This window comes from Triticum aestivum, chromosome 7A (assembly GCF_018294505.1).
Source record: "Triticum aestivum cultivar Chinese Spring chromosome 7A, IWGSC CS RefSeq v2.1, whole genome shotgun sequence".
Classification (NCBI taxonomy): domain Eukaryota; kingdom Viridiplantae; phylum Streptophyta; class Magnoliopsida; order Poales; family Poaceae; genus Triticum; species Triticum aestivum.
Window position 1 is genome coordinate 58,890,564 of NC_057812.1, and position 7,308 is coordinate 58,897,871.

The 7,308-nt window shown below is 51.8% G+C and overlaps 2 protein-coding genes across 2 annotated transcripts; both read left to right on the forward strand.

Annotated features, from left to right (window-relative positions):
* The first annotated feature begins 245 nt into the window (after positions 1-245).
* Positions 246-1,126, forward strand: LOC123152212 (early nodulin-93). Its single transcript, XM_044571817.1, has 2 exons — positions 246-626; positions 720-1,126. Exons 1-2 carry the CDS (start codon positions 573-575, stop codon positions 903-905), a joined length of 240 nt encoding a protein of 79 aa, XP_044427752.1. The 5' UTR covers positions 246-572; the 3' UTR covers positions 906-1,126.
* Positions 1,127-4,266: 3,140 nt separating this feature from the next.
* On the forward strand, positions 4,267-5,091 carry LOC123151579 (early nodulin-93-like). Its single transcript, XM_044571261.1, has 2 exons — positions 4,267-4,487; positions 4,610-5,091. The coding sequence occupies exons 1-2, from the start codon at positions 4,424-4,426 to the stop codon at positions 4,942-4,944; spliced, it is 399 nt and encodes a 132-aa protein (XP_044427196.1). The 5' UTR covers positions 4,267-4,423; the 3' UTR covers positions 4,945-5,091.
* The last annotated feature ends 2,217 nt before the right edge of the window (positions 5,092-7,308 follow it).

The window sequence follows — 7,308 nt, forward strand, 5'->3', positions numbered from 1 at the left end:
AATTTCGTTACCTGTATACTAGTTGCAGTGCAGTGGTCATCAAAAACTATCAGCGGCGTGTCACGTGGGATGATTTTTATATGCGAACCATCTGTCCTCTGCCGCGTCGATCGTGTGAAACCCACGGTCTCGCTTCCCACCTTATCAGCCTTCCTCTCCGCGCGCACGCCGGTTTCGCGGTTTCTCGCAGCCTAGCTATAAATCTGGGCGGAGCACCAGCTCTGCCCCATCCAACCTCACTTCACTACTACTCGCACAGTCGTACTACGCGTGCTAGTTCACTTCCTTCGGATCATCTTGCCAGTTGCCACTAAGCTCTGCCCCCGAGAAGATGTCTACGGTGACCCGCGCCTACCTCGACCAGAGGCTCGCCGCCGTCGCCAAGCGCTGCTCCAGAGGTACTAACCAAAACGACATGCTGGCCTGTCGGTTCACCATGCCGGCAATGCTCTTGCCGCTCTGTTCTACTAGTACATTGTAGCCATTAACATCCTGCACGACGACCCACTCACCCTGCTGAAACTTGGTCGTCATTAACATCCCGGTGTTGATTCGAAACTGCGGAGGCCACCATGGCGGGAGCCCAGGCCGCGACCATCGCCACCGTCGCTGCCGCAGTCCCCACCGTGAGTACTTCATCAGAAGCAACCACTCACCCTGCACGGCAAATACATTTCCTGAGAATACGGTCTGATGTGGTCCGTGCGATTTCTCTGCAGCTGGCGAGCGTGAGTATGTTGCCGTGGGCGAGGGCGCACCTGAACCCCACCGGCCAGGCGCTTATCATCTCCACGGTCGCTGGGATGGCCTACTTCATCGTCGCCGACAAGACCATGCTGTCCATGGCCAGAAAGCACTCCTTCGAGGATGCGCCAGAGCACCTCAAGAACACCTCCTTCCAGTAGTCAGACTATAATAGATCCATTAGTAGTGCGTAATAAGCTGTATACGCCAGCCCGTACGTGTCTGCTGAAAGATGGTGTATAACGTTCAGCACTTATGCGAGATCAGGCGAGGCTTGCAGACAGTGAGTGGTGTGGTGTATTGGTCTTCTCTGCGTGCAATTAGCACTTATCTGATCAAGTAATCATCATGTATCCAGCCAGCAGTAATCTTGAATTAATAACAACTTGCCTTTGTCTAACTTAGGTTCACCTATCATCACCCATCTTGCATTTTCTTGTTTGTGGTTATCATTTGACATGTGGCAGTGTCAGAGCATGCAGGAGACCGAAATAACTCTGCATTCTTGACTCCCTAATTACCCCCTGTTTTGCGATGCACATCGGGATCATGCCACCTCACTTGTTAAATCTTTTGATAAGGTTTAATAGATGGCATGGCAAATAAGGAAAGTTTATACAGGAAAAACGTGCATCTATATCTATATCATCAATATAAAAAGATCCAGTGGGGCAGATCTAGCAGATCTTGGCCATCCATTAGTGTTAATCCGATAGTCCTTATTGTCCTAATGGTGAGCAACTAAACATGTTTAGTGCTAAACGCGTTTACAGCTAATCAATCATTTCTCTCCCCGATCCCCTTCCTCATGTACCCTTTTACACGAAAGGAAACTACCACAACGAACCATCTTGCGATCCCCTTCCTTACGTACACTTTCACATGAAAGGAAACTGTCACAACGAACCATCGCACGATCCCCATCCTTACGTACCCTTTCACATGAAAGGAAACCGCCATAATGAACCATCGTGCGATTCCCTTCCTTACGTACCCATTCACACGAGAGGAAACTGCCACAGTGAACCGCCCCACAGCGCCGCCCCATCACCTCGCTTCAGCAACGCACACCGTCCCCATCGCCTCAACCCATAACAGCTTCAAGGACGCCGCCCCTCACGTCTCCGTGCCACCTCTACCTATCGCCTTTGCGTGGCCTCGGCCATAGCGAGCCGCCGCAACTTCAAAGACGCCGACTGTCGGGAACACCGCCTAGACCGCCTGCCGACCGGCGGGGGCGCGTCGGAGGCACCGCCTGGACCGCCCATCGCCGTCGGACCTGTCAGGGATGCGGCGTCCGTTGGCGTCGGGCCGTTGGACCATCATGGACACTTCCTGGACCATATGCCCGTCCCTCTCCGTCAGGCCTAGGTCGTCAGTGCCGCCTCAGGGGACACGCCACCGTCAAACACGCATTGATTCACGTTTCACTGAACAGAAAAGCATCATGTATGCACTGAAAATTGAACCCAAATCAGGCTTCGTAAAACTGAACCAACATAAGCCTTGTGTGCACACATTCAACAGTTATTAAGCTTCATTACCAACGTGCGCTATGAAACAACTAGGTTACATAGTGATATGGAACTTTTGGTAGCAGCTGGGTAGTGGATCAGTTGTGCTGATTTCAATGGATTGTGCTTAGACTTTTGGATTTCTCTTTTAGTGGCATGAGGATAAGATATGTGCCCCCTCCCCTGGTCACTTGCATATACCCTTAACTACGTTGGATTAGTACAATTTTCAACCCATTTGAAGGAAGAGATGTTACACAAACTATTTTTATGTTACTTTTCTAAAGAAAATTCAGGTATATTTTCAAGCCGGATTAAGATTACACGTGTGTTGAACGTGCACATTTACTAGTTTCAACAAAGGAGAGAACGAGAGTTGTCATTGTGTGCAAAAATCCCTCTTGAACCTGAAGTAGGAATCATGCACCTCCACTTTCAATGTTGGTTCAGGTTGAAAGCAGTCCTTGTAGAGCAATCGTGCACCAGGCTGAGTATTGATTTTTCGTTTCGGCCCAGGCCGAGATGGCCGAAATTCAGTCATTTCAGATGTTTCGGCCAAGTCACAGATGGAGTTGCAAAACCAAAATTTGAATTTTGAATGAAATTTGACCAAAGTTTGACGAGTGCCTACAACTCTTTTCCACTTCCACCTTCTAACCTAGCCGCTGCCACAACTATCACTACAGCTTCGGTCCCCCTCCTCTTGTCCATTCGGCGGTCTCGTCGGCGGAAAGAGGAATGGGGACCTGTCCTTCTCTTTTTTCGTTAGGTTTTTACTTCTCCGGCGACATCGACGAGGTGGTGCCGACAATGGCGTATTAGAATAAGGTCTCTCTAGTCTTTCCCTACCTCGACGACGTTCGATCTAGCACCACCGAAGAGCCCGTGAGAGTTTGTGTCCCCAGATGTGTTGGTTCCTTTCAGATCTTGGCAGTTCGTGTGTCTTTTAAGGAGAGCTTATGGCTGGCTATTGGTGTGACAACTTCGACATCTTCTTCTGTGTTGTTCTGTGGCTTGTGCCGATTTCTCCATCCCTCGGTGCTGATGGTGATGGATTGCAAGCCTCTTCTATGTTGGGTGATACTCCAGCCGGTGTTGCTTCAACGATTTTTAGATCGTGTCTTAGGGGCAAGTGGCGATTGGCGGTCTTCAAAGCCTGGTATGGCAAGGGTGATTGCAGATTTCGAGTTTCTTTGCTTTCGATACAGTGCAATTTTCAATCTACAGCGGGCGGCATACAATCAGAGAAAGAAGAAGACTAGTATGCCTTTTAATTTAATTTAATTTTGTACTGGTTGTTCTACGTCCAATTGTTTTCCTCGATATAGATTGGATCTTAGATGCCCTTTGGGTGTCTATATTAAAGAAAGAACGCTAAGGTCTCGCGTTTGACTCTTTGCAACAGTAGCCTTTTCCCATTGAATTTGAGCATAAAATATATTATTGTATTGTAAAAATAAATCCAGCCCATGTGGGACCAAACTCAACACCTAAGCCCTTGAGGTGCCGAAAGACAACAACTGTGATGCTAGCGAAACTAAAATGAGTACATCGCATGGTTATACCTAGTAGCACAAGTAAATTTGAATTTGAATTTCATTTGTAAATTTTGAACGGTGACCACTTGGTATTTTTCAGTAAACACGTTTCTCGTACCCTCTTGGTATTTTTTTTTGTTATTGCCCAAACCTTGGGCGAGGGTCGAGATTTGCGACAACGGGAGATCTACGGTGGTGGTGCGAGCGGTGACCGGGCTAGCTAGTGGAAAATTTGAACAGATGGCCAACTTTATATTCCCCCACAACCAAAGGGATCAACAAAGGATTTGCAGCGAACCGCTCGCGGAACTGGATTGCGGCCGGGTTTGCCGGAAGCAGGGGCCAACGAGGCGGCGCCACCCGTGCCCTGCCGCAACGCAGCTGCGGCCATCACGCCCGCCCGCCGCTCGTCTCAAAACCACGGTCTCACTTCCCACCGTATCAGCTAGCACTCCTCTCCGCACGCCGGTTTCGCGGTTTCTTGCATGCAGCCTATAAATCCGGCCGGAGCACCCAGCTCTGCCCCATCTCATCTCACACACCACTACTCATCTTGCCTCACACACTTCACTGCTAGCTACTAGTTCATTTGCTTGCGTTCTCGTGCCACCAACCTCGATCGCCAAGATGTCTACGGTGAGCTGCGCCTACCTCGACCAGAGGCTCGCTGCCGCCAACCGCTGCTCCGAAGGTAATCACTGACGGCATGCTCCTAAGGCCAACAGACTCTTGCCATTTTTTGCTGCTTTCTCTCTGTGCCGACACTTGACTTGATCCTGTGACATCGGGCTTACCATTTAACTCAAACTGCAGAGGCTGCCATGGCCGGAGCCAAGGCCGCGGCTGTCGCCACCATCGCCGCCGCAGTCCCCACCGCAAGTACACGTTCTTGCAAGCACCCCCAAGATCCATCCAACAATCATGCATCTCACTGTCTTCTTCCTCCGTGCCTTTCTCTGCAGCTGGCGAGCGTGAGGATGCTGCCGTGGGCGAGGGCGCACCTGAACCCGACCGGGCAGGCCCTGATCATCTCCACCGTCGCCGGGATGGCCTACTTCATCGTCGCTGACAAGACCATCCTCTCCATGGCCAGGAAGCACTCCTTCCAGGATGCGCCGGAGCACCTCAAGAACACCTCCTTCCACTAGTTAGATCCATTATTAGTAATCCCAGTAAACCTTGTGCGCCAAAGTGCATAGCGTACAGTGATCAGCAAGGGAGGTCAGGGATGCTCCTGGATAGTCTTGTACTGCGAGTGCAATTTCTCATTTCATAATATAATTTTCATCATGCAAGTAGCCATGTACAGTATCTTTTGAGCTGGCAATACTGAATGATGCACCAGCATTTGTTTAACCAAATTTTTCCAACTATCGTGGCTATTTTTATGAATCAGTCAGATTATATAAAAAGTTAAGCAACCTCAAGCTGACGTTTAGTTTAATCTTGTTGGCTCGCTGCCACCCACGTGACTAGGACATCGACTAGATCAGCTAAGAACATCTCGTAAACCTCCTATCCTAGTTTCTATACTTAGCAAATTCACCGACAGTGCCGTTTTGATCCAAGGTGATCTCAGAAAGATGCCGAAATTTCTCAAAGGGGGATATTTACACAGCATGCATCATGTCAAAAATCAGTGTTACATGTCCATTGCTTGGTGCCAGTGATCTCCCCAGAATACATAGTTGTTTAACTATGAATAAGTCAGTCCACACAACTGAATCGTCATGTTGGTGTTCAATTTGGCAATTCCCCTGGCGAATCACATATCTTGCTTTGTATATGCATATGTGATGTATATATATGTTTTTTTATGTGTACTTACCTTAGAGCATGTTAGACTGTATTTACATGTGTATATTGTAACGTTGTATACCACCTCATTATATATATATGTGATAGGCCACCCCTAGAGGGTTGTGCCGGTTCCTCCCAAAGCCTATTGTCTTACATGGTATCACGCTAGGTTACGTCCGCTTCCGCCTAAAAACCCTAAACCGCCGCCGCCGCCGCGCCCGCCGTCGCTGTCGCCCGACTGCTATGACGTCCGCCGCTGCGTCCGGCTCCACCGCCACCGGTTTTCTGCCGGCCTCCCTCGCGGCACTTCTCTCGAGGCCGCTGGATGCCGCCTCCCTTCAGGCGCCAATCGGGACACGGAGCGTCGGCTCCCTCTTCGCGCTCCCGCCGGCTGCTACTTCGCCCGGGCAGGCGCTTGTGGCCCACACCGCCGCCGCCCCGTCAACCGCGGTTGTCGCCCTCGGCCATTGCGCCGCTGGTGGCGGAGGACGTCGCGCTGGCAGGCTTCGCGGCGTCAACCGCGGCCATCGCGCCCTCTGTCACCACGCCGGCTGCCCCTTTGACTGTCTCCACGGTGGTCTCACCTCAGCCAGTCTCCTCGATGGGATCGCAGCCGCCGCCGCCGTTTCACTTCGGCCATCTCATCACCATCAAGTTGTCGTCGGACAATTACATCTTCTGGCGCGCGCATGTTCTTCCGCTTCTTGGGAGTCACTATCTGCTTGGCTATGTCGACGGCTCTCTCCCTTGCCCTCCTGCGCTGGTTGACAGCGTGCACGGTCCGGTCTATAATCCGGCTCACCGTGTCTGGACAGGGCAGGATCAGGCGAACCTCTCCTCCATCCAGGGGTCGCTCTCTCCGGCCGTTGCTGGGCTTGTTGTCTTCGCCAATACGTCCCACGAGGCATGGACTATTCTTGAGCGCTCGTTTGCGGCACAGTCGCAGGCTCGTGTATCTGGGCTCCGTCGCCAACTTGGGGAGTGTCAGAAGCTTGACTCCACCGCCACTGAGTTCTACAACAAAGTCAAGAGTCTCGCCGACACGCTGGCCTCCATTGGACAGCCCCTCACCGACTCCGAGTTCAACTCGTTTATTGTCAATGGTCTTGATGAGGAGTATGACGCCCTAGTCGAGATCATCAATGAGAGAGGCAACTCCACGCCCATGCCAGCACACGAGGTCTTTTCACGCCTCCTGCTTACTGAGCAACGAGTCGAGATGCGCCGATCCAGGGGCAACGGCGCCCTCTCGGCAAACGCCGCCACCAAGGGTGGTCGCTCCTCTGCTTCATCCAGGGCTCCTTCGGGGCAGTCACCACCACCCGCCTCGGCCCCTCCTCCTACTGCGACGCTACCAGGGGCTGGCGGTCCACGTGTGTGCCAGCTTTGTGGTCGCGATGGGCACTGGGCCTCGAAGTGTCACAAGCGCTTCCAGCGGGGTTTTCTTGGTCTCGGCAATGACGGGAAGGATACACGCAACTTTGCTCGTCAGGTCGCCATGGCTGATCGTCCGCCGCCGCAGAAGCCACAGGGACACACTCAGTCCTACTCCATTGATCCCCACTAGTACATGGACTCTGGGGCGACAGAGCACCTGACCAGTGAGATGGGGAAGCTTCACACTCGTGAACCCTACCATGGCTCCGACAAGATCCACACCGCCAATGGAGCAGGTATGCACATCTCTCATATTGGTCAAGCATCACTTCTCA